This window comes from Apteryx mantelli, chromosome 1 (genome assembly GCF_036417845.1).
Source record: "Apteryx mantelli isolate bAptMan1 chromosome 1, bAptMan1.hap1, whole genome shotgun sequence".
Taxonomy (NCBI): domain Eukaryota; kingdom Metazoa; phylum Chordata; class Aves; order Apterygiformes; family Apterygidae; genus Apteryx; species Apteryx mantelli.
This window is the reverse complement of record NC_089978.1, coordinates 33,932,183-33,959,506: the sequence shown is the minus strand read 5'-3', so window position 1 is coordinate 33,959,506 and position 27,324 is coordinate 33,932,183. Positions and strand designations below refer to the sequence as shown.

The 27,324-nt window shown below is 37.2% G+C and overlaps 1 protein-coding gene across 8 annotated transcripts in view; it reads right to left on the bottom strand.

The window, feature by feature from the left end:
• Window positions 1–27,324, bottom strand: part of ZC3H13 (zinc finger CCCH-type containing 13) — a 50,659-nt gene that overhangs the window by 1,804 nt on the left and 21,531 nt on the right. For 6 of the 8 annotated variants that reach the window (XM_067292268.1, XM_067292286.1, XM_067292289.1 and 3 more), the window contains 14 exons: window positions 26,205–26,344; window positions 24,712–24,872; window positions 23,132–23,329; window positions 21,633–21,806; window positions 17,992–18,302; window positions 16,430–16,894; window positions 15,112–15,294; window positions 11,621–12,164; window positions 10,556–10,659; window positions 9,122–10,147; window positions 7,520–8,029; window positions 5,211–5,366; window positions 4,056–4,256; window positions 608–771 (listed from right to left, as the gene is read on the bottom strand). In XM_067292268.1, the coding sequence (XP_067148369.1) occupies window positions 608–771; window positions 4,056–4,256; window positions 5,211–5,366; window positions 7,520–8,029; window positions 9,122–10,147; window positions 10,556–10,659; window positions 11,621–12,164; window positions 15,112–15,294; window positions 16,430–16,894; window positions 17,992–18,302; window positions 21,633–21,806; window positions 23,132–23,329; window positions 24,712–24,872; window positions 26,205–26,344 (4,337 nt within the window). The remainder of the gene's footprint in view (window positions 1–607; window positions 772–4,055; window positions 4,257–5,210; window positions 5,367–7,519; window positions 8,030–9,121; window positions 10,148–10,555; window positions 10,660–11,620; window positions 12,165–15,111; window positions 15,295–16,429; window positions 16,895–17,991; window positions 18,303–21,632; window positions 21,807–23,131; window positions 23,330–24,711; window positions 24,873–26,204; window positions 26,345–27,324) is intronic. The other 2 variants (XM_067292275.1, XM_067292295.1) reach the window with 2 other exon arrangements.

Here is a 27,324-nt window from a genome sequence, read left to right as displayed (position 1 = left end):
TGTTGAAATTAAAAGAAAGAACTAAAATGAGTGGCTTTTAATATGCAAGCTGAGACATTAACCTCAAGTAGTCTCAATAATTAGAGGTACAGCTGTACATATTCACTACAAAAACTTTGAGAATTAATGATTTTTCCATTAGCATACAAGATCACAAAACCTGCTGCAGTGTGAGAAACAGCTAAAATATTTTTCTTCTAATTTTAAAAATAATTTTATCTTAGAACTCTTAACTTGGAAGAACAGAATCTTATAAGCCTTACAAAAGTCCACAGAATCTTTAGCAGGAGAATTATTCAACAGTTATCTTTGGAATTGTACTTTAACCCATTACTTTAATAACATATTCTCTAAATGCAAACAGCATAGCTCCAGAACTTAACTCCAAGATAAGAAACAGCACTTATCTCTAGTCACAATCTTAAATTAATCTCTCAGACTAAATAAAAAATAAAAACCCTATGACCTCTTTCAATAAAAGTCTCTTCTCCATTATTTAAAGGACTAGGTCAGTTCCAGAACAACAAATGGCTAATATAAAAATAGTCTCCCACAGTACAATTTGCATTCCCACATTTTAACCAAGCTCTGTAAATGAAGTACTTGCCTTTTCGTTCTTCATTAGCTGTTTACGAATTGCAGAATCCCTTCTAAAGCATAATGCTTTACAGCAAGGACCCAGGTTACTGAGAAGACCTGCTCTCTCTTCTTTTCGTAGAAGTGCAGCCATATTCAAGGCCCCCAGTTCATGTTCAAAAAGGTTTTCTGCATCTACAAAGAGTTGATATTTGCAAAGATCAGCATGTACATGGTATTTTGGAAATGGCAATATACAGAACTATGAATTTATTAAAGTTAAAAACAATCCTGCAAGAGATTTAACAACCCCCTCAAAGGCTGACTATTTGAATTTCTGCCTTTTAAACAAGGTTGGGAAAAAGAAGATGTTGCAATCTGTGGGAAAAAATGAATAAGTCCTTCACCATCTAAGGGAAATATAGGTACACTTGTATTTAGCTTCAGCACTGCAAAGAAATATTGGGACAGCAATTGCAGAAAGAGCTACAAATCATACGACAGCTCCAGAACAAAGGAGAGGGTATCATTCATGACTGGATATATGTGAAGAAAGGTATTTACTACTAGTGTTAAGCAGACAATGATTTATGTTTCACTTCTCTGTAAGATGTAAGAGAACTGTACCAGTGTCAAAACAGGGTTTATATGGCTAAACAAGTGTGAAGTATGACTATGCAAAATAATTGTTATTCATAGTGGATGAACCTTGAGCATAAGTCAATAGATGCTAACGAACTACCTCCTCCTACAGGCTCTTCAAAAGCATTTTTTAATAGTACGCAAAGTGGCAGCACTAGGCTTTTAATATATCTCTCAGAAGAATCAAATGTGTAGCTGTTAACACTTCAATCGTGTTGCTTTTCCAGATGGCTTCTGGGGGGAGACTCATTCTGTGAGATCTTTTTTCTATGAAATGCAGATATAAACAAGAAGAGTATATTTGTCTGGACAGCAGCTTACTGATTTAATCACCCTTTCACATGAGATAGGAACATAATGAAATAATTGAAAAAATTACTTTAAGTAAGGTATGTAGCAAAGGCCAATCCAGTCATCTTTATATAATAAACATCTGGTGCTTAGCAAAGACTCTAATGCACAGCTGCAGATATCAGCAAACCGGAAGAAAGTTTAACCTCCAAAAGCAAAGAATACTACAGCAACTTGGCAGAATGCACACAGAATAGAACAAGGATTTATTTTTAATCCCCTCTGTGATCTTCTGATGAAGCTGAATAGAACCAGTTTTGAAACAAGGTGAAAAGAAATAGAAAAGTTGCAAGAAATCAAGGGCAGGTAAAGGAGAACTGCACTAAAGTCATCAAAACAACCCCAATGGACAATCAACAATTCAAGTGACAAGACACTAAAAGGTCACTTCAAAGCTAACACTATCTGCTCGTAGGGTCTGCCTAGGTGCCAGATGCTGATCATGTTTGGCAACTGAGCATCTGGATCCTTAGAGAAAACAACTGCATTTAACAGATTAGGGTAAATCAGCTACAAATCTCACTTCCACCACATACTACAGATTTTTGTTTCTGAAGAAAAATTCAAACAAAAATCCCACAAACAAGCTGTTGTCTCCTTTTTCTGCACTTCAATGTGCCACCAGAAACTGTTCATCCACAAACATGAACAAAAAAAAAGAGAAAAAACAAACAAACAAACTCACTCAGCAGTAAAATAGAGGAACACAGAAATTATACCACCACAAAGAAAAGTCTGAATATACTGTCTGCCGGCAGTTCTACATGTAGTAACTTTGAGTGAGACACTGTGCACATACTAAAGGGAAATCAGTGGAGGCACTTAAATCCTCTCTCGCCTCTCCAAAGTTCTGCTGAACCTCCTACACTTAAGACAACCCAGAGGCAATGCTGAAGAGTCTCTTATCATCACCATTCCTCTGGCCTTTCTTTTCATTTCTAAAGAAGCATGAAAGGAACACAGGTTATTTCATGTATCATTTTAAATAGCCAGTAGAGCGATTCTGCACTCTAGTTTCTGTTGCAAGGAATCCCTGATATGAAGTATCCAAGTATAAAGCAAAATTATAGCATTCAAGAGAGAGAACTTACTTCTTTGGTAGTTCATACCTTTACTGTGTCAGACAGCTCTGCAGACTCAAGAAGATACAACATTGTATCAATTACACCCCTTATGTAAATTTCCAAGCATAAGAGCTGGAATATTTTTAAATTAAAAGCAAGCTAATGTTGTATAGAAAAAGCTTTAAGTGCCCCCAGCAACATATGCAGTGGGACACCTGCAATACTAATGCCAGGTACACGTGTCAAATTATAATCTTTATGCCGCATTAAAAATGTTTGTATTTAATTTGGCTTAAAAAAAAAAGTGGAAGCAGTAGCAACAGCCCATGATTAATAGTTTTACAACTTAAATGGCTCATGCAAGCAGTATCATTCATGGAGATTAAAAGTGAATTTGCTTATCTCAGCCCTATTCTCCACTGTTTGAAAGCAAACTTATTCGAACTGCTAGGTTAACAAGACAGCAGCATGATGATTAATGTTGCAAAGAATTAAAAAGTCCTGTTTCAAATAAAGAACTAGAACTTACAGCGTCAAAAATCAGAAAAATCTGGTATTCCATAAAAACAGGGGTTCTACAGATAATGTTATAATTTTCTCATATTTGTAACCTGGAATAACTCGTATACAGATCCTACAGAGAGCAAATGTTTCATAGTCCTAACAAACAATTCTACCATGTAAGTTGTTGCAAGCAGCTCAACTGGATCCCAGGACACCAAAGAAAAATGAGTGTTCTCTCTCGTACAAAAGCCCTACTTACTCTATGGAACTACAGTAAACAGCATTGATATAGGTCATGCCCATATCATCTATCTTGCATAAGTAATGTCTTCCGCCCAAATCCTCCCTCCAAGTGCTAAACTTGTGTATTATTTCATCTAGTTCCCCACTTCTAGCAGAGACATAGTATATAAATTTCACTAAGCTCCTCCTTCATTCTGACCCAGTAACTCCTATCCACGCATTTGGAAGAGGATCTTCAGAAGGGAAGCAAGAGAACATGCAGAGACCATTCATAGAAAATAAGAACATCTTATTTCTTTTTCATACTATTACTACTGATCCACTGCAGAAAATCATTAGCTCTCCAAGATGCTGCCAATACACTTTAGGCCAGGAAGGCACTAATTCAGGATGGTCTCACGAAAAGGATATTCAGCCAGGATGAAACATTTTTTTCAGGTAATTATTCTAGACCTCCTCATCCACTGCTGTAATTAAAACACTAAATTTGATTGACATGAAGCTGTATAACATTCATATAATTCTTCCTCAGTGCTCAGTATACACTTGCTATGGCTGTACAATCATAACACAAATCAATGTCCACCTTGAAACCAAAAATAATGAGCTAGCACAAACTTCACAAGCATCTTTACTAAGCACAAAAAGGCAGTTTAATCCCTGGGAAACAATTACCTTTAGGTTTTTCTAATGCTCTCTGGCAAGTCTCTCTAATTTTGGTGAAGAGTTCTGGTCCTGCCAATCGTTTGGAAATGCCAACTCTCAACATAACAGCACCTGGTGTGAATTTTAGGAGTGCAGCCCCAGGCTCCCTTGGTTCTTTTGGCTGCTTTGGCATAAGACTGGACCAATCCACATCTATTACATCTACAGGATCTACAAAACATTGACAGAAAATTAGTTATCATATCATCATCCTCTACCACAACTGATTAATTCATGTTGCTTTTAGGAGACAGAAATGTATAGTGTATGTGAAATTAGATTAACATTGTTCTGCGGTTCTCAGCAAAGACTGATCCTTACACACTTCAGATAAGTGTTAAAACTCATTTAGATTTGTGGGGAAAAGGAGCATAGGATTCCTTACAAAAATTAATGCTTCTTGGATTTCAAAAGAAAACCTAACATTTTGTTTCATTTTTTAGCAACCTCTTTTGTGAAAGGCTGCTTTACACTGCTTAGTCAGCAGATTTGGATGTATCACAATGCATTCACAAAAGTCACAGTACAACGAAATGTGGTATTATAGGTCCAAGTTTAATGCTTAAAAAGCTAGTAGTTTCCTTTGGCTGTTCTCTGCTGTAACTGCTCTTTTCAAAGGGGTGGTAGACCGTTAATTGACCAACCACATAACAATGTTTGTCTAGTACATTTATGATAGAAAATATGAACACTTTTCATATATCCCAGATGACCTAACTGAACTTACAGCAATTAGAAAATTCCATGCCTTCCAGTGTATTTGGGAAGAATTTCAGCATGGCTAAAATCTGTTCTTAAAAAATTAGTTTCAAATAACTCTCAACAGCAAATGGGAAAAATGAAAACATGTTTATAAGAACAAAGCTTATCCTTCTAGTTATAAGCAAAAAGATAAATATTGCTTCAAAACACAGTTCCCAGTACTCTGTTTAGTCACCTCTGTACTTCAGGCTTACCTGGCCATTTACCAGAACAAATAAGAAACACTGAAAAGCACACGAACTTCATTCTGAATTCAGAAATACTGTCTACACAGCATTACAACTTGAAAAGGATGAAGCAGCATTATGCACAAACTGACCTAATCTTTATATTCAAATAATCATAAAAAGAGTTTTGCTATACTTTTACCAGGCATCTTCTCATCCTCCTGTTGATCTTCCCGCTTTTCAGCATCACCCGCCAGAATTTCATCCAGTTCATCATCACTGATCGGCTCATATTCTCCAGCACCTGACCCCAGTGATTGTACATCATCAATCTTTGCTTCATCTTCTCCTCCTACAGAGACAGACACATACTTTAGCTTTAAAGCAACTACTCTTGTTTTCTAAACATGCTATAAGTAGGCTGAAAAACGAGAGGAGTTCAGCAAATTAGCTTGTTAGCTTTTGGGGACAAGTATATTCAACATGAAAATAGGTGCTCGCTCATAGAGACAGAAAAGTAATTTTTCCCACATACCATGTGACAGTTTATCATGACAGAAGGCCTTATTCAGAAGAAACATATGTTGATGGTCTGGCATGTAGTTAACACTATAAATCTAAGTTAACATCACAAAGTCTTTCACGCTTTTTCACAGGAATCAGAATTCAGGATTCAGTTCAAAGGCTCTACTAGAGAAAGAAGTAGCAAAACTTCTAAAGAATAGAAGGTGCAAGACATCTGGAATGAAGCGATTTATCATACAGTTTTAGACTCTTTGTGGAAGTCACAAGAAGAACTTGAAGGAAGCTATGCCAAATTTCCTCACTCCTACCCATCCACGTATTATATGCATACATACGTATCTACACTGCATGCATAAACATGTTCCTTAAAACCAGTAAGCACAAGACATTCAACTAAAAAGTTGAATTTTGCAGTTCATGAAAGAAATGTCTGAAGGTATGCTCTCACCTCCAAGATCACAAAAACTGATTCAAGCATTCAGAAACCCTAATGCTCCAAACCCAGGCTTTCTTAGGGTATAAATTTGTAAACCAAGGTGCTTGCAATCAGTTGCACACAACAAACAAGACAGAATTTACAGGAGCCTTCCCCTGTAAATGACTATTCTAGTATCTTCTGTCTCCCTCACTCAGAAGTAACATTACTTCTGTGTTAAGTTGCCCCAACAGCTCAGTTTGTCTGCCTTTGTAAAAACTACAGGAAAAAAAACGAATCCCCTCAACTAACCTAAAAATCGGGGGGGGGGGGGGGGGGGGAGAAGTAAAAGACATGCTAGCAGAGTGCAAGTCAAACAACCTGGCAGTACATTGGAGGAAGCATACAGTATCTTGGGCATCATTTAAACCTACTCCTGCAGCAAACACACTAAGGTTCAACACATTATCATAATTAAGTAATTAAATTCTCACACATTTAGCTATGATACAGTTCTTATTGAGAAGAAAGCAAATATGATCAAAGTACTGTTATCTCATATAAAATTACAAAAGCTTAACAATTCATTTGTTGTTCTTTATGCTCCTGAAGACTTCAGGCCTTACAATCCCAGTCAGCAAAAATTCCAAATTCTACAAAGTCTTTTTCCTCCCTCAATAGATTTTTGAGAAGATAACTCCTCAGATCACCATTAAAAAAAAAAAAAAAAGTACTGAACATAACTGTAGCATGCACCAGTTATTCTATATATCTGAGAGTCATGCTGCTTCTCCATTTTTGATATTGGTTAAAGCTACTTCCCAAACTCACTCTCCATGCAAAACTCAAGCTGTTTAACCTAGGTGTACCTCACTGAGTTTGATTTTCAGTGTTTGCCTCTTTCTATACTTACTTTATTTATTAATCCTAAGCATGCTTTTTTCAGTATGATTAGGGCCAGCAAACTGAAGCTACACTAAATGTCATACATATATTTCACCTACAAATCAGACAATCATTTCTATGATACTTGGCTCTGCACACCCTCCTTTCCCTTCCCCTCCCTCCCAACAGTTTCAAGTCAACAAGTTTCCTACTTTTTAGGATAGAGGAAAACAGGCAGAAGCTCCTTAAGGAATGATGATTAATATTTCTTATTTAAAACGCATCTTTGGCAGCAATTTTTTGCTCATTACCTATCACTTCCAAACTAAAACAGATCTTAAAATGACATAACAGGACAATGGAATTTTGTGTGTTATTCTTCAGCAAGCTGACTATTCAGAAATGTTACACCTTGGCAAAATTTTACCTCCTATCATTTATGCTTATTTGTCTCAAGATTTCTTTAGAAATTAACAATTAACATTAATTAACACAGCTAAGAAGATGCTCATCAGAATTCTCTCACATTGTATCTGCTTTCATGGTAGAAAGGCCAGAGCGAATAGGCATTTCAGAGCGTAACCCTTCAGTAGAAAATTATTCTAATACAGTTCAGCATTGTGCTAAAAGGGAAAGAATAAAATATGTGATTGCCCAGGTTCTTTCCCAGAATATCTCACCTTCTAAACTCTCTACTTTTTCAGCCTCATTTCCATCTTCAAACCCTTGTAAAGGTCCTAAATCTCTGTCTGTTCTTTCCTTCTCTGAAGCTGCAGCATCCCGACAAACACCATCGAACTCCTTTTCATGATCTCTGTCCAGTTTTGTTTCACTGTGTTTTGCTGATTCCTTTTGAGAGGAAATGTCAAGAGCTCTGTCTCTATCTCTTTCAGTAGTATCAGGTAGTTGCCTGTCTCTCTCTCTGTCCAGCTCCCTTCTTTTTTCCCTCTCTCTCTCTCGTTCTCTGAGTCTCTCTCGTTCCCTGCTCCTTGGCCAATCTTTGTCAACATCTCGGTCCCAGTCTCTCTGTCTTCCCTCTCTCCTGTCTCTGTCTCGTTCTCGATCGTGTTCATGTCGATCACGCTCCTGAAGCCTTTCCCTGCTATCAAAGGACCCAGATCTGGAATGGACCTGACGATCTGATTCAGGAGAACTTCTTCTTGAACTGTGGCTTCTTGAATCTTGACGATCTGAATAAAATATTTTAAATATATGTATGACTACAGCAAGTGAACGCAATACCATTTTACTAGACCAAAGCATTTTAAAGATTCTGGTATCCAAGGGGACTTCTGAAAAGCATTATCTTGATATTAATAATGCCTTCAGATTATCTATAGATTTAACTTTACTTTAAAACACAAGGTATTTCTCCCACTCCCAGCAAACATTTTTCACTGGCTACTCCCTACTGTTACAGAAGCCAAACTGTACATCATTTACACTGAAGGTACAAAATTTAGCAAAAAAATTTTTTTGAATTATTTTCAAAATTATTTTCAAAGCATAGTAATGCCTTGGCTAAGCAAGTGATAACTTCAGAAAGATGATTTCAGACATATAACCATGATAAGAATACCTGCATTTTTCTTCCTTCATGTACTAGCAGAGCCAAATTGCTTTAGAAGAAAGATTTTCTTTTTATTGATGTTGTTTGTATTTTAAGAAAAATGCTTTAGTCATTTTCTTTACAAGAACTACAAAACTAAAAATAATTCAACAGTGATTATTTTGATCCAAAAAGATGATTTTCGTATGCATTAAAAGCATGCCTAACAAGGACCAGATTTACCTCAGTGAAAATATCTCCTGAGATCATAATGGATCCCTCTGCCAGACAGAAGGGCATTTTAATTTTGCATACATTTCAGAATTTCCATATTAAAATGAATGTTAGTAATGAATTTTAAAACATTATTTATATGATAAAACTATCTCATATGTTCTGTTAGCACAAAGCTTATTTCTTTTTATGAGTTTCATTTGCCCTACAAATTACTTTACCCTCCAGACAGCATGAACTGCCAAATCTGACTGAATGTTTTTGTGAAAACAAAGTGGTAATCCATGTTCATCGAGGATCAGCTTTTCAAGTATGGTAACACTTGCAGAAATCTTAATTCACTCTAGTTTTACTATGAATGGAAGAGAGCATCTCCTTCTCCCATCACACTAATTACAAAAGAAAAGAGTATACAGCCATGCAAGAACAATTTGGGATTTGCACCTTTTCATTTTCATACAGAATGATAGGTCAGCCTCACTAAGACATATCTTATTACCTGAAGATGTGCTGCGACTGGGTTCCCCACGTTTCAACTGATCAATTCTGGACTTTCGCTCCCCAGTGATTTCTAAGCTTTTCTTCTCTCTGTCTCTGTCCCTGTCCCTATCCCTGTCTCTAGAGCTACTGTGTAGGATCCTCTTCCGTCCAGTCTGGTCATCTCCACTGCGATGAGCAGACTCATTGGAAGGGGATCGAAGTCTGCTTGAGGTATGGCTCCGATTGCTACCAAGACTGCTGCTGCGCTTCTGATCCACAGGCTTACGATGTGGTCCATCTTCTATAGTAACATGAGGGGTTTCCACCTTTTCTCCCCTTGTCCTGTGACTTTTTCTATGGGAGTCCTCAGTGTTTCTTTCTGGAACAACGATGTCACTGCGTTCAGGAACATCTTCATCTGACCAGTCACTAAATGTTGTATCCTCTCTTTTTGGAGGGACTTCTGCCACAGCTTTCTCAGGTGGTGCTTCAACCAACTCTTCTTTTGTTACAGGGGGAGTTCTCGGGCCTTTTTTCTTTTTATGATGTGGAACAATTTCTTCATCAGAAACTTCAGAATCACCCTTGGACCTCTTCCGCTTTTTCTCTACATTTTTCTTTTTTTGACCTTTCTTGGGTGAAAAGACTTGGTTTTCCTCAACCGTTGGCTCATTAGTGTACCTTTCCACCCCACTATCATCATCTTTCTTTTTCTTTGTTGCCTTTTTCTGTACTTTAGACTTCTTCTTGCTGTCATCATGCAGTCTATCAGATGCATCTCTTTCTTCAGAAGGACGGTGTCCAAGGTTTTCTTGGACCCTGGACCGGGAGCCTTCTGTAGCATCTGGTTGTTCTCTTTGCTTATCTGCTGAAGAAACCCTTTCTTTAAATTCTTGTTCTTCATAACGCCTGGAGCTTTCCTTTCTGTCTGATTTCCGCTCTTCTTCTTTCCAGCGACTCTGTCTATCTTCTGTAACATGAGAGGGGCTCAGTGACCGGGATTCCTGTGGTCGCACAACCTGGCTCAGAAGTCTGTGCTTTTCATCTACAAAATGGGAAAAAGGATGTACTTGTATTGTTTAGGAAGGAGAACAGGTGAACATTTGGTATCTTGTGCATGCCAAAAAGTGTCAATCAAAACAAATGATCCATTATTTCAGTTATATTTTCCAAGCTTTTATACTGCTGCAGAAGCAACAGACAATTTCCATTTTGGTAAACATGCATCTTAAAAGACAGATATGGAAGTCACTATCACCCAACAATACTAACATATAGTGACAAGATGAAGATACAAAACAAATATAAAGAAAATGGTATTGCACAGAAAAATAAGGGGAAGAAGACATTTTAAAGGTTTAACCTGTGTTTTTTCTATTTAAGGTTACAAAGTATTTTCCATAGTTAGAGGGTAAGCTAGATCTTGCAGTAAAGATAGCCCAGTCCTACTTACTTTTATCATCTCCACTGTTGTAAGCATCACTATCAGGAGAGTGCTCACGGCGACGTTTGGGTGACTGACGAGGACTTGGACTACTTTCATTTCTGTGACGCTTCCTGTGGAACAAACATGTTCAGTCAAATTTCTTGAAGATTCATTGGGGAAAAAGAAACAATTGAGTATCATCATCAATACAATCCCTGAAATACAAGCACCTCATACAGATGACAAAACATCTAAGGATGCCAGGAAGTTTTGCAATTTTTTACCTTGTTATTCCAAAACTTCAAGTACGATCAGCTTTCTCCGTCGTAATTAGGTGAGACATCTTAAACTAAGCTTCACAAAGTTAATATAGTTATCTTTTTTAATAAAGGGTATAAAAGGCTATTGAAATCTTTTTTTCCTGTGGCAATAATCCTGTATTAGATGATTCATAAGATTACACAAGTCTCTCACACAAAAGATACTAATTATTTCCAGGCAAAGTAGCCAAAAGCGAGGGGAGGCAGGGAACAAACAAACACCACACATTTACTTGGGACACAGTTCACTTAAATTTCTGTGGAAAATACATTACCCTTTGCATTACTAAATTTTCAGTACTGGGAGGCTACCAGTGCAGGCTTGAATGAACTCATGAGCACTGACCTAGCCAGCTGCTACCTGACTTGCCACACTTCAAAACCATCAGCAGTCTGCTACGCTATTTCAAAGAATGCCTGCGTTAATGAACGCAAGGTTACACAAATATACTTAGAAGGGAAAATGACATGGTCTGACCCAACTGTTAGCTTCTGAGCAGTTCCACAGTTTTGCACTAACAAAGCATCAGGCTAACTTTACCAGCATGGTTCAACTTCACTGATTGCAGGAGCCAGACCCTGGTTTTGGAGCCACCAGCAACAGCCACACACATGCAAGGGAGAGGTGGCTCCAGACTGGGCATATGCAAAAACAGGGCAGCAAGCTTCCTGCCCCATCTTCTCCTTCCTCCAAGCTTACTAACTCACTAAAATTGATATTAAAGAGACTTTTTTTAATATTTTGTTTGAAGTCACGTTTATATCCACTCACTTGGATTTTCTTTCCTCATGGACATCTCTCGTACTTCTTTCTTCTCGGAGATCTTCCCTCTTATCCCTGCGGTCTTCCCTTCCTTTTTCTTTGTCATCCCAGTCTCTCTGACGGTCTCTTTCTTTATCCCTGTCCCGACCTCTCTCCCTTTCTCGTTCCCGTTCTCGATCTCTTTCTCGCTCTCGTTCCCTTTCTCGTTCTTCCCTCTCTCGCTCTCGCTCTTTTTCTCTTTCTCTTTCTCGTTCCCTTTCCCTGTCATGGTCCCTGTCTCTGTCACGATCACGTTCCCTATCTTTGTCCCGCTCTCTCTCCCTCTCTCTTTCCCGAGCACGATCTCGTTCTAACTCTCTTTCCTTCTCCCTTTCTCTTTCCCGATCTCTTTCTCTTTCCCTCTCTCGATCCCTCTCTCTTTCTCGCTCTCTCTCCCTAGCCCTTTCATCTCTTCTATCATCAGTCCGATCTACCCTTCGGTCTTCTCTTCTTTCATCACGCTCAAGGTCATCACTTCTTCCTTGATGTCGTACTGGTGAGCTTGCTCTCTGATCTGTGAGGAGAATCAGGTTTGGTTGTTAACTGTTTAAAAAAATATACACTACTTCCACTACACTAATTAAAAAGACTTGTTTTAACAATCTAGATATTAATTTGCATTAAATAAAAAAAACCCCTCCATTCAGAACCTTGAAAATTCTCTTGAGGAGGAGGGGGAAGATAAAAAGCAGTACTAATTTGAAATTTTTGTAGTATTTAGGGAGTGGGCTTTCCTTATTTTAGCCAAAAGCCAGTACAAAAATTTTATTTTCTACTAGATTGTTCTCAATGGCTTCAAAACATAATTAGATGCTTCACACCCTAGCTACTATATTGTATTACTGAATGATTCAAAATCAGTATAAGAACTTAAAAAGCTCAGAATGACACTCATTTAAAAATGAAATATGGAAGCATAACTGCAAGAAGTTTTTGCAGACATTCTCTGCAGATTCCAACAGTTTTAATCACTGAATTTTCAAATGTTCAAAATGTGGCACAGAGACATGGAGAAAACTGTATGTATATAGAAAACTACTGTGATCCAGAAGGTCAGGGAAACTGATTTAACTAAGAGTATTCTCAACAGACCTAAGGCTAAAACTTGGGCGCATTTTGTTAGTTATATTTTAGATTTTTTGATTATTTCTGTAAATTCTGACTATTTGAGAACAATTCCTATGCTGGTGTTACTAGTATTTGAACAGCAACAATCAACAGAACAATTCTCTGCAATATGTATTAAAAGCATTATACAAAAGAGCAAAAAAGATATGGATAGAGGTTGATATTTTTTTGCTCCAGTACTCTAAGGCTGACAGAGTGCACTTCTCTGTAAATTGAGACAATGTCCACCAGGGCAGGCAGGCAGAGCTTGAACAGTACCAAGTCAATAAAACACATATTTCCATCAGTTTAATCAATTTTCAACTCTAAGTGAATTAACAATGACTTAATGCTCCCCTGCTACTAGGTAAAATTAAAAGCAAACTTGAGTGACATTTCTGCCATGGATGTAACATTCTTTTTTTTTTTTTTTTTTTTTTTAAAACAAGTCATCAGTCCATACAAGTGGTTCCATGAACAGGTTTCACATTCTTTTAATGGTGTCTATAACTTTGAAATACCACTTATTATGATTACTCAATATTAAATTTTATATAAAGTTCTGTAACTCTTGTTTATTACACTAGTTTTGGTGACAAAATTCTTATGTGAAGCAAAATACTTGGAGGTGTATTAAACAAGTAATCATGGATATTCAGCATTTATATAATCACATTCATGATTTAATTATTTGAAGCACTTTTCCTGTGGTGGTTGGGAACACCCAAACAGTTGCTTTAGTTGAACACAGAGAACCCAAATTCGCAAGTTTGAATTTTAAAATCACACTAAAAAGATTCCATATATATGACAGAAGTACATACCAACCAAAATTTATCTTGATTTTTTCTGAATGACAAATGACAGTAATCTAATCATGGAAATTTACATCTTAAATTGTAACTCTGAGAAGGATTTACTATCATAAAGAGATCTATATTTTTAAGAAAGAAAAGACCAAATGCTATCTCCATTCAAGCTCTTTACGTATTTTTATCCTGCAAGTGAAATGCAATCCATTCAGTGACTTCCCTTCCAGAAATTTCTTTGTAGTGATGACATATGTTTACTTCTAAGCTTTTTCTTCTTTTTGTTAATGAAGAACTTGGTATGAGACAAAAAATACAAATTATTTTATAATGTATCAGGCAATTATTGGGGATGGGGAGGTGGAAGAGATGAAAGCTAGTTTGCAAAAGCCATCTACCAGGACACGATCAGACTGCAGGATTTTTTGGCTAACAAGAAAAAGGAAGCTGCAGATTAGGTTTCTGAAATCCTGCCCTGAAGACAAGAGAGAAGCTAAAGCAGAAACTTTCACAATAACAAGCAATATAGCATAAATGTTTCAGTGGACTAGAAAGCATCTTGCAAAGTAGCATATAAAACACTCCTTTGAAAAACTGAAGGTAAGCAGCAGCTAGAACACAGCTGTCACTTCCAAATCAGAACTCTTCTAAAGATGGGGGGGAAAAAAAAAAAAAAATCTAATTTTGTATTTATTCTTCACAGCTCCTCCTTTCTTTTCCCATGCTATTCCCATTTGCCTGACTCTCCATTTCTCCTAATTGATGAGCAATACAAGCACTCTCCACAGTGGAAGTGGGCACCGAATTCCTTAGAGACAAGACAGCATTCTTTCAGGTGCAGAAGTGTGAAATCTTGTAGACTGTGCCTAAAAGGGCAGTCTTGCTTACTCTTCCCATGATCACCAGTATCTGTACCAGTATTTATTAGCTATTTATTACTGACCACAGCAAAGCATTCATCAATATTAAATTCCCTGGGTCAGTAAAATTTTGAATTAACTACAGACAAACTGTCAGTTCCTTTAGTAGCCAGGCCTTCCTAAAAATAAATTCAAATAATTTAAGGTGCAAAAATACAATGATCCTATAGAGACAAACAGAACCAGTAATAAAATGCAATAATGATCCTAAGTTCATGTATGTATGTACATGTGGCGGGGGAGGGGGAAAAGAAGAGGAGAAAATGTTTTAACTTGAAGTTGTACAGTGAAATCTTTTCAAGTTTAGTTTATTTAAAGAATACTTGGATGAATAAAAACAGAAGGTTGCCAAAATTCAGCCACAGGAGGGAAAAAAAGACATAACACTCAAGCATAAACTGCCAATAAGAGATCTTAGTAAAGAAGTTGGCTTACATCCAAGATAAGACTTGTGTCAAAAGTACAGTATCAAATGAGTTATTTATAAACCAGTGGGGCGGAGATACATACACACATTCATATGCATACATATAAAAATATATATATACACACATACACACACATGTATATCACACATCCACATATATATATGCATACATATGTGTAATAGTATATATTAAAATACCTCTTTCTCTGTTGTCACGCCTGTCCCGTTCACCATGCCTTCTTTCAAAGGAGGAATCCCTTGCTTGCTCTCGACTATCATAGCGATCCCGGTCAGTGTAGCTACTCCGTGATTCCCAACTGTCATGGTAGTTTCCACTACTGCTGTGACCATCAACCTGGGATCCTCTAGTCCCACGACTTCCTAATAGAGATATATCAATATAGAAGGTGGGTTTCCACATGTAAGAAAATCCACTGACGTTTTACACCAATTGAAGAAGTAATTTTTCAAAAACTTGGAGTAACTACTCATGGAAATAAAAGTCACAGTGTCAAACTCAACCAAGAACTCTTAAATTTCACACCTTTTAACTGTAAAGTTACTATACAAAAAAATTCTGTTAACAAAAAATTAGAAAAATAAGAAGGTTATCTTCCGAAAACAGAATCAACACACTGCTATTCTGAACTGCTACAATTTATGCATTGGTTTCAAACAGCAAATTCAAGAATTTCTAAATTGGCACCACCTCATCAAGACATAGAGGTTTCCTGACTAGGAATAAAGCAGTCAAGAAGTCAATTCAAATTTGTTCTGAGTAGGATGTAAGCTCACAGACTATGCAGCAGGAAAATAAGTAGAGACCACTTTCCAGTAAAATTATATGGCATTTTCCTAATGAAAACACCACAATAAGCCTGAGAGCACCAAAATATATTTATTATAGGTGATTAAAATGTTGTAAGTGAAGTTGTTTATTTATAAAGTGCATCATCAAAAATGCTGCCACAGATTAAAATCCCTTTTTTTTGGTCAATCAAGGAGAGAAAAAGAGAAAAAGAAAAAGGAAAAAAAAAAAAAGGGAAAAAGATGATTTTCAGGAACCTGTCTGGACATGCAGTTGCTTTTGAGAGAAGATAATTAACGGCTGCCCAGTACACTGAGAAATGCTGCCCCCTGCTAATCTTCAATTACACTTCAGCCTTTTATTTGTGTTTCATGGCCCCTGGGAAAACCCAGGGTGGCAGAAACATTAGATAGAATCGTAAGGGTTGGGTTTTTTTGGTTTTTTGTTTTTTTTTAATGATATGGCAGAATACCAATGCTATGCCACTTTAATGAATGGAGAACAGAGAAATGCTATAAATTTCAGCAACTGTTCTGATTAATGAAAATAGAATTGAATGTAGCTTTAAAATTGAACGTAGCTTTAAAAGCATGAACTATTTGGCAGCAATTCAGTATCAAATATCAAACATCAAACAAGATATTATGAATACTGGTATTCAATCTTCTTCAATAAGGAGACTTATTCATTTTTTAAATCATGTAATACCCTTTTCAGATAATTCTGGACCTCTGCCTCGACTTCTGCCAGTTCGATCACTTCTGCTCTCATTTCTAGAGTCACTTCTGGAGTCAATCCTTGTTTCAGCACGAGAGCTCTCCTCTCTGCCATGGGATCTTCCATAGCTGCGTGAGTCCTCCTGATACTGGTCATCCTTTTTATGGGCATCCCGACTCTCCCTGTCCCTGTAGTCATGTGAATCTCGTGTTGAGCGTGAGTCCCTCTGATCACGACTATCTTTGTTATCTCTGTTATAATCCCTCGTATCTCTGGAGTCTCGAGTGTCTCTGGATTCCCTTGGATCCCTTCGATCTCTGTTATCTCTTGTCTCCCTCCGATCTCTTCCATCACGAGATTCTCTGTCATCTCTGTGATCCCTGGAGGTACTCTGTTCCTGGTCAAAATCACGATCATCTCTTGTTTCTCTCTCTTTTTCCCTTTTCCCTCTAGTTTCTGAAAAATGTTTAAAAGAATGTTACATACTTGGCTCAATCAAAGCAAGCAAAATTTTAAAAGACAAACAACACTAAAATAATACAGTCAAAATATACTTCTGACACACACACAGAAGCTTAAAATCAGTATGGAAGAAGGATAAAATCATGTTGGGTATCCATCTATATATTCAGCAAGCTTAAAAGATCTTCTTTGTGAATCTGAATCTGTGCTTTACAAATATTTACTTGTTCAAAAGTGAGTATGTATAATAAAAACTCAGGCGTGTTAGAAAGCAAGCACATTTCAATAATTTAATGGTAAGATGATGCTTTTTTAAAAGCTACTGAATTCAAATGCTTTGTGATAGAAATAGGTTCTTTCTTCTTACACATGCACTTTAAGAAAAATCTATTGTATCTGCACCACTTGCTTTTAAGACCTCACTGCCCCACTAAAATCTTTCTTTCTTTTTGTTATTTATTTACAGTGTTGCCACTACAAGAATATAAAATTTTACAGTCAGTCTAAAAAAAGCCAACAGACATATTCTTCATAAAAGTTTCTGTTGGGAGAAATGGCATGTTTGTCCTTCACAAATTGCTCTACCAACTTGATAGACTTCTACCAGAGGGAGCGACACACTTTCTTTGTGCACAGCTCATTTAACCTCAATGAAAAAGACAACAGACTGCATTGACCACTGTCAGTGAGGAGTGGATTAGCATTTGGGCCCTTTGCAGAAAAGAAGAGAGCAATGGTTACTTACAAGTGTTGTGCCATCTCTCAGCTGATCCACTAGTACATGCCCAGTACCATAAGAAGATTACTTACCTACTGACACCATCACCGCATTACAAAAGAAACTCCTAGACCTATAGGATCTATAGAACCAGCTAAGCCTACATAGCCAGTCCTATTGAGAGCACTCCATTGCATGGTCCCTGAAACAGCACCACCAGCACAAGACTGATAATACTGATGTCTGCCAGTATTTTCTTCACCGTGTAGCCAGCGGGACAGATGCAGACAATAGCACAATTTGAATAATCGAGTTTCAAAATATAACTTGCAAACAATATAAAATTATTCTGAAGTGCTATTCTTGTTCATACCATCCCGCCTTTCATGGCGCCTATCATGAGACTGTGAAGTCCGATCACGATCATGCCTTCCCTTCTCTCTGCCAGGAGATCGATGTCTTGAAGGGCTTCGCTTCCTCTGAGGAGAAGAGGAAGAGCGTGGGGGATAGGGAGAAGATGATCGCCTCACAGGCGGGGAAGCGGTCCTTTGATAGGAGGGAGAGGGAGTTCTTTTGTGGTGTGGGGAAGGAGAATGTCTTTGAACAGAGGAGCCTGATTGTGATGAAGAGGAGTGATGTCTAGAGGATATGGGAGAATGATGCTGACCTGATGGTGAAGCAGACCTGCAAGAAAGAGTTAGAATAGCCACACATGTAATAACTTTGACAACAAGGTTACTTTACTATAACCTATGAAAAAGAGGAATTAAAATAACTTGTGCCATTTTTTACCCGTGTCTACTGAAAATAAAAGTGCTATTTCTACAAGACATCAGACTAGTCTTTCCTTATATATTTCCAAAGCATATTTATGTATTTTCTAAAGTATATTTAGTATATAAATGACAACAGTTTATTTAAGATAATATTTAAGAACCAGTTGTCCAAGAAAAATTTACAGACTCCAGAGCAATAAAACTGAAAATATTTTATGCAGCCACTAGAACTCCTTCCTGGGGAAAGAGAGGGAGGATTCACAAAAAATTTGATCTTCTCTCCCACCCCCAATCCAAGAAGAGTAATTTTCTTCACTACAAGCTTCCTTTTGGAATTCATGGTAAAATTAGGCAGATAACACTGTGTAAAAGTTATCTAAGGGGAACATTTTTTCTTCAAGTAAAGAGCTATACAGCATCCTACTTTTTAGTAAGCCACAGTGGTTCCTTCTTTTGCATTTTTTAATTATTTCTGTTATTAAAGGCACTGATCTTTTTAAACAAGTTAAGCCTAGGTCCTGCAAACTCATATGCTTATCTGCCTAAAGTTTAGCAGACAAGAACATTTACAAGGTCAGGGAAAAACTTCATTCAACAAAATGAGAAAAAAGTATGCCAAGTATCTCTCATCTGGGAAATCATAGTTTGACTAGGGATCAGTTACACATCAGTAAATAGATTTCTTCATAATGTGTATCATATGTACAGTCTAACATGGAGGAACACAGGCTTCATGCCTTTGAGGGTTTTTTTTTCCCCCCCTCTCCTTAGCAGCATCTGAGCAACTTGCAAGTGTCTTTTCTCATGAAATGAACACTACACTAAAATCCCAACTCCCTTCCTCTAGACAAAATTCCAGAGGCTCCACAGAAGAGAAGAGCAGGAATCAAAATAATACCACATGGACAATGCATTTTTAAAAACTCCACTTACTTTTGAGTAATTTGCTTTCTGTTTTTGAATGTTCATTTACAGTGTTGGTGACTTCAAGCAAATACCCAGATCATATAGATTAAGCTCTAAGTTTCAGGGGACTCACAAATGAAGGTCTACTTTACCAAAGGTAGGATCGTTCCTGCAAAATTCCACAATAGCTCAGCAGTTGGTAAAGGTATTTTGGCATTGTGACTGCTGTCGTAAGGGCTGTGCTATCCATGAGGCCCATCCTTGCCTGCAGGCCTGTGACATGTATGTATTCAACCCAGCTTTTGGCAAATACCATGCAAATGTCACAAGAAATTCTTCTCTGTGAGATAGCTGATGGCACTTGGGCTCTGAACAGAATGAGCTCTGGAGTAATTTGGGTTAGCATGCTTACAGCATGCCATGACACTATCCAAGAGCCAAATGGATAGTCTCTTGGCCAATGCTGCTCAGCAGTGGATCTCACAACTAAGATAACTTTCTGAAAGACTCAGACTCTGTTCAGGTAAAAAGATTCTCCTTATGTCAAGGACATAGAGATTCTACTTCCAAGAAGCAAAGCTTTGGGTACAGAACGCTAAGCAAAATCACTGGCAACCTGAGGTAGAAACTCAGATCTGCAAGGAAATCATTTTTGGGTAAAAGACAACAGGGAGAGAATCTTATATTAATGTCAGCACTTCTTTCCTTCTAGTCATACCACTGACTCAAGAAAACTGCTTTCATAGTTCTGTGGAGTAGTATGCTGATTACCACAGGACCAATCTTACAAAGGATGTCATTCCATAGCCAGATTCCATTATACAGCCAGATATATTCACTGAAGGAAGCATCTTTACTTGATCCTTGAGGAGTTTCAGGGTAAGTCAAGTGGCAGAAGTCAAACAATTTCTACAGAAAAGGCTGAAACAGCACTTGATATGAGCCACCTCAGCTCTACTTGAAAAACTACACAGGGAAGTGGCAGAAAGAAAGGGGTGGGCCAAAAAAAATACATAAATAAAATACATAAATAAATAAATCTTTAGAACATGCTTAACTAAGGCACTCTAAAGAACAGGTTGCATCTGTTTTCCAATTTGAGTGGTATAGTGTCTGTGATCCTGTATGCTTAGATATTGTAAGGCCTGGAAACTATCCCATTCAGATGCATCTGTGATAGTCAATGCCAGAGACTTATCTGGACTCCTCAGCAACAGACTAAGATTCTGAATCTCCTGTCTGAAGATGCAGAAGAGCGTAGGGTCCAGCTGATCTGCTCCTGAGGTGGCTTAAGAATCCCTTTAAGCTCTACATACAGTCTGAGCTCCAGAATACTTGTGTGACTTCTTCTGCCTGGAAAATTAAAAATCTGAAAGTCTCCTTTACATATACTGTGAGGAAGCATTCCTCACTGATGGCAGGAAGAAGAAAACTCAATAGTTTCTCTGTCTCTCTCCATATACACACTCTTGCTGGCTGCACCTTTCAATCACAAGAGGGAAGGTCTAACCACTGAGGGTGAGGACTGACTCTTCCTGAGAGAGCAAACAGTCTGCATCCCTCCAAGATGATCTGCATCCCTTTTTTTTCCCCCCTTCTCAACAGAAGGGTAAAAAGTAAGCAGGCCTCCCTTTCCCATTACAACAGTAATGGGTAATAGTATTTAGCACTGCCATTCTGAACTTAAATTTGCAGATTCTTTCAGCTCAGAGCAAGAAGCCTCCTTCCTTTCTTCTTCAAAGCTAAGTAGTAATTTTTTCCTGAGTGGCAAAAGGTTTTCCTCTACGGCCCCCAGAACCAGCACAAATGACATATCTAAAACACACTGCAAGAACGGTCTCTGAAATTGGCCCTGTATTATACTGTTTAGCCAGCTGTGCTTTCTTTTCCAGGAAAGATGCGTAGGAGCAAGATCTGTGCATCACCTTATCAATTTTAAATTGGAGAAACTCTGTTCCTTCCCCATCTCCAAGACAGAAGATTTCTCCTATTACATTTTGTACTTTTTAAGAAGGTGGGGGGAGGATTAAAAATAAAAAGGTGCCCAAAGATCACAGACTGAACACGTCCCATATCAGACTACTAAAGCTCCACCTGATGATGAAATATTTGAGAAGAACTGACAAATGGAAGCTTGGACCATGACTTGTGTTTGTGACATGACAGGTACTCTCAGTGTAGGACCCGGGCAAAAATACCATCTCAGAGCTCAAGTGCTGGAGGCACACACATACCAGCAACAGACCCATACAAACAAACACTCAAAGCAATAGACAAAGTTTCTAAATTACAACTATTAATGGAAATAAAATCTATGCATTTGGCATCCCACCTGCGAGAGGGTGAGAAGTTATGCTTGTGAGCGGTTGACTTGGCTGGAGCTCGGGAGGCTTGCCTTCGCCTTGCAGCAGGTGGTGAATACTCTCTGGAAGGGGAGGAATTACTGCCAGAATGATCTGCAGGGCTAGGAGAACGCTTCTGTCTATGGGAGCCTTCAGAAGGATCCCTGGAAACACAAACAGCAGCTTGTTCTACAGACATAATACGGCATTTGTACATCTCTAAGAAATTACAAACAACTCCAAGACAGAACTCGTGCTTACAAGATCATGAACTACTCTTACAGAATAATTTGTTCCATCTGTAATGTCACATATGAAATCACCTTAAGTTAGCAGAACTAAGGAATGCAAAATATACACTAAATTTCTTCCTAATGATTTGATTATAAAATACAGAGCTTGAAGATGGTGAAAACAAAATACTCTTTGATTTTTACCTAATATTCTATGCGGCTGTGAAACAGAATTCCCATCAATGGAGAGTTATCTTGATACCCGTTCATGTTCTGTAATGTCAGAACTTTAAGAAGCCTTAGAAGTTCACAGACATATTTTCAAACACTAGGCACAGTTTCAAAAGAATGAAGATCATCTGAATTTTCAACTATTTCTCTTGCTATTCATCATGAAGACTTGACATTACTTCTTAATTTTTATTTAAGGAAAAAAATTGACAAAACCCCAACTACTCTCTTACTCCTTTCACAGCTACCTAGAATGTTCTTTACTGCTCCTCCTTCCACTAATGAGGAGGAAAGCATTTGGAGGCCTCAAATTCAACTCAATCACAGCAAGTATGAGGGAAACAATGAGAGAAATAATAAATAATGTATATTTCAGTTTACAATTTCCTGACCTTCAGCCCTTTAGTTGGTGCTATGCTAGATACAAAGTAAGCGCTTACATATACACCCTATTTTCATCAAATGAATACAAGACCTAGAAATGCAGTTGTAATTTTTCAACTTAAATGGACACCTATGCTTTAAAAAATAATGGGAAAATAATGGGAATAGTCAGATTAGATGCATAAATGCAGAAGCAAAGAAATTCTAAAATCACAGTAGTCTGACTATTTCAGAATTTTTTTTAATCTACTGAAGATTAAGGAAAAGACAAATATGCCATCTCCAATGTAGAAAGGCAACAGTCCTCTCAGACGTCAGAAAAGAAGCAAGTGGACAAGTGAATGACTTGTGAACTTCCTGAAAAATATAATGAATCTTTTGGAAGGGCAGCTGACAAACTTAAGTTATGTAATATATACTTATATTATGTTGTATATATTAGTAGTATTATGTAGTTATATAGTATATACTTAATAGCTTATCAGTCCATCTAAATAATGCATTTATAATATTCAATGAATACTGAAAAGAGTGCTGCCAAAGCAGGTATAAATTCCTTATTAGTTAGTGATGCATAAGTGACAACTTTAAAAAGCAAGGTTACATTAATGTTAAAAATCCAATAATGCAACAGAACTTACCTCTGCTTCTCTTTTTTCTCCTTGTGTCTTTCAAAGTCACGCCCTCTCTCTTTCACCTCCCTTGGTTTTTCTTCAGAACGTTCTTTTGCTTTATGTTTCTCTTTGTGTTTTTTCCCTAGGGGAGTTTCCTCTTGTACTGGAGGAGGAGGACTAGGGGTACGAGGACCTTTTTTTTTAGTCTGGTTACTTTTAGAACTCCTAAAAATAAATTAACAGGAAAAAGAAATTGAAGGACTGCCAACTACTTCAAATAATGATTTCTCTGATGTTAGCAGGATAAGTTATAATGTAAAAGTGCTTTAAAGCTTTTAGGACAGGATTCATCACTCCATTAGCAAAGTGCTCAATAACTACACTTGACTGTAGGGTGAATGCAGATGGTAAAAATTCACATTGAGCTCTTCACTTTATAATCTTTATTTCTGAAGCAGATGAACACAAAGAAGAACTGCTCCATTCAGATAGCATTAGTTTCCAAAGTCACAGTGCCCTTGCAAGAACTGCACACACCCAAAGAATCTACAGCATCTTGCCTATTTAGACTCCCAATTCTGCAAAACAATACACCATCACGTACACCCAATGATTTCAACAACTCATGTCTTAGATTTAATTCTAACTACCTGACACAGGATAAAAGCATCCTTGGATTTTTGAGCACGCATCTCACTTCATATGAAAATAAATATTTACACCATCATGTATTTTTTCCACACCAATTATCACAGCCCCAAAGCCTATAAACTAGATGCCATCACATACTAAGTATCAGTAGCATACTATTCCATGTTCTATACTCTTGTAGCAAAAACACCATTGTTTTGTCTCTATTTTAAAAGAGCTGTTGTTGGCTTCGGTTGGTTGGTTGGGTTTTTGCTTAGCAAACATAGATGTCTATGCTTGTGCCGGTATGGTAATGTCTTTCCTACCTAACAGAAGCAAGCACTGATTCAGAAGGTTCTGCAGCCAGCAAGAACTTCAAACCAGTTTTAGGAGAGAACTTTAAATCAGTTTTAGGAGACTGACTTTTTGTGGCAAGGCATCCAGTTTGACTTTCCTGGGATTTTCATGTACCTTGTCCCTACCTTTTTTCTCTCACCCTTTTCCCTGCCCCTCCAAACTCCAAGTCACTCCCCAAGTCAAACATTATTTCCTGAACAGCAATATGCATTATCAACAGAATTTGCAATTGGTCAAATTACAAAATATTTCATATTTTAGTCTAGATGAGCTATTTCACAGGCTTTAGCATCTCAAATAAAACTATCCCCTCCGGTAACACTGTTTATATTTCCTCATCATCTTCAGAGACTCTAGGACACTCAAAGAGAAAAAGCCTGCTGTAAACCTTGAAATTAGCCAACTGACAACTACATGCATATAACAATTTTCCACAGTAGATGATTCACAGCTTTGCAACAGTGCACAATTTAGAGACCTTCCTCTGAAGTTATAAAATCAATAGTTCTGGAAGCAAGCAAAATGAAAAACTATGCCAATTAATTATAAAATCCACTGTAATAATACATCAATGTGGTTCTCTCCTCCCACTCTTCTCCAAGGTGCATCTACATACTGACCTCTGCTGATCCAAAAGTGGTGAAGATACAGTAGATGCTTTCTTCTCTTTCTTACTAGCTGAAGAGGAAGATTTGGGACTGGATCTTCGTTTTGGAGACTTGCTAGACTTTCTTGGTGATGGAGATGGTGATAATTTAGATCTAACCACCTCTGGAGAAATCTTGAGGAAAGGAATATATTAACTGATAATATATTGATGCCCAAAAGCTTCACTGTATGAACACACACATGCCAAATACATACACATAGTAACAGTCTAGATCTTAGATCTTAACCAATTACACTTCTACCACAAGTACACCAAGCACAATCTTCAAAACAGTTTATTAGCTTACTAAAACACCATAAAAGGAAGATAACCAGGGGAAGAGGGAGGGAGGAAGAGAAGATGATGCACTCTAATACATTACAAAAGCTATAACTAAACAAAGTTTAAAGACATTATATTCAAAATTAGTAAGATCCCAGTTAGCACTCCAGTTTGTCTGAAAAATTTATCTCCAGCCCTGTGCTAGCCCTTAACACTTCCTCTGTTCTCACCCATATTCCCAGCCAGAATACATCAGCAATGCAAGCAGCAAAGGGGACAAAGTCATGGACATAAAAAGAAGCCCTTACAGCTCACTCTCTGTGCTGTAGGATATATGGAAAACAAGTTGTACATTTACTCTGCAAAAGTTTTGTGACAATCAGCTGGAATCTATAATCATATGTACCCTATAACTCCTCTTCTATTGCTTCCTGCAATAAAGGTTTCCCAAAGGACATAAATACTAGTTAGAATATGGTCCTGTCAAAATTTAGTGGGACAGACCACAAAACACAAGTATTGTGGGTTTAGCTTCTGTATGCTCACGCTCCTATACTGTGTTTATTTTTTATAGTTAATGTCACACTTCTTCACAAACCCAGAAACCTTTTGATTAAAACACATTAAAATATGAAGGCACCAGCCATATTGGGTAGCCAAAGACAACAGTTAGTCCTCTGAAAGAAAGAGGCCTCCTTTCAGACTTTTTTTTTTTTTTTTTTTTAAAAAACTTCCCCTAAATTTTAGGTCTTCTAACACTTACTTTGGGAACAGCTCTGCCTGTTACTCTACTTTACTTTGTTACTACACAAAATGTTGGATAAACAACTTGTTAAAAGTTATGCCTTGTATTTTCCTATACACCTTGTCTCTGTTAAAAGTCATCTTAGTTCTGTATTATTAAAAAGCACACTCGAGTTACTGGAAGAGTTTTGTAAACATTTAATAACCGATTTCACAATGGCAAGAATTCAGTTATGGTGCTGGAAGACTGACCAGATAGATACTGGCACCTAATATCCAAGTCACACACCAACTTATATGCGGGCCACTTATTTACTACTGCGTAACACAATAGCACATCTGTAATCCAGAAAGCTCAAATTGCCCTGGAAACAATTAGAAGGCTATGAAGGGATCGCTGTTGTTTTTTTTTTAATTTCACATTTGCATAATACAAACCTCTTTTTTAATTACTATTTCCTCTCGTTTCTCCATGTTTTCCTGTTCCAACTTCATGAGTTCTCTCTGAATCTTTTGGCGCTTCATTTCCAAAGACAGCTCATGGTCATAGTCATAATTGACATCTCCATTATCAGAGTCTTTATTAAAAAAAGTAGATAGATTAGTAAATAAATTGCATATGAAATTAATAATATTACTTAGCATACTGGATGCACAGCACGAATATTTGTGCAACTTTTAAGCACTGCACATGTGGATCACCGAAGCTAAGCCAAATCTCTACTCCAATTATCCTATGTAAACTTGAAATAACTCCAGTTAGATCCAACCAAGCTACAATTAAAATACTTAAACTGCATAAAAAAAATCTTTCAATTTATTTTAGAGATTTGCACCCATTATTAAACTGAGGCAGAAAGGGAAAATAAAATGAATATTCCTAATTTACTTCCCAATAAATCACTTCTTTACATTTATGTAACAACAAATTCAAAAAAGACTGTGTTTTCACAAAGTCCAGAAATACGCGCAGCGCTTAATTGGGAAATCTCACATGAAACAGATTTATATAGTGATGCATGATACGACAGCTTTTTGTTTAATTAAGTATCCCACAAAGCAATAGATACTCTTTTTTAATTAAACATACAAACTGATTTTAAAGTAATTAAAAAAAAGACATCTGCATGAACTCTTTCATTGGATTAAAAAAAAAAAGAAATCACACTTTGATAGCTTATTTCTGTTTTAAAACACTACTGCTTGATTTTCACATCAGTATAGGTGTTGTTTTCTCCCACTTTTTCTTTAAGTCATGGCTAGTTAATATCACACTCTTCCATTCATGCAACTGAAATCTTCTTGAAAAAGAGAGCAGTTTTACTCATTCTGTTTACATTTATTTTGTTTACAGTTATTTAAATCTGATGCTCAGAAAGAAGTTGGAGAAAATCACCTTCAAAGAAAAGAGGGCCTCATTAAACTTTCTTTAGCTTTCATCCCTCTTCATACACACAGAAATTTTATAAAAGCTTCTGCAATGACTATGCTCAATACACAAATTCCCTTTATATGTCATGAATGCATGGGAGCTGCTTGTAGATAGGTGCAGTCCCTA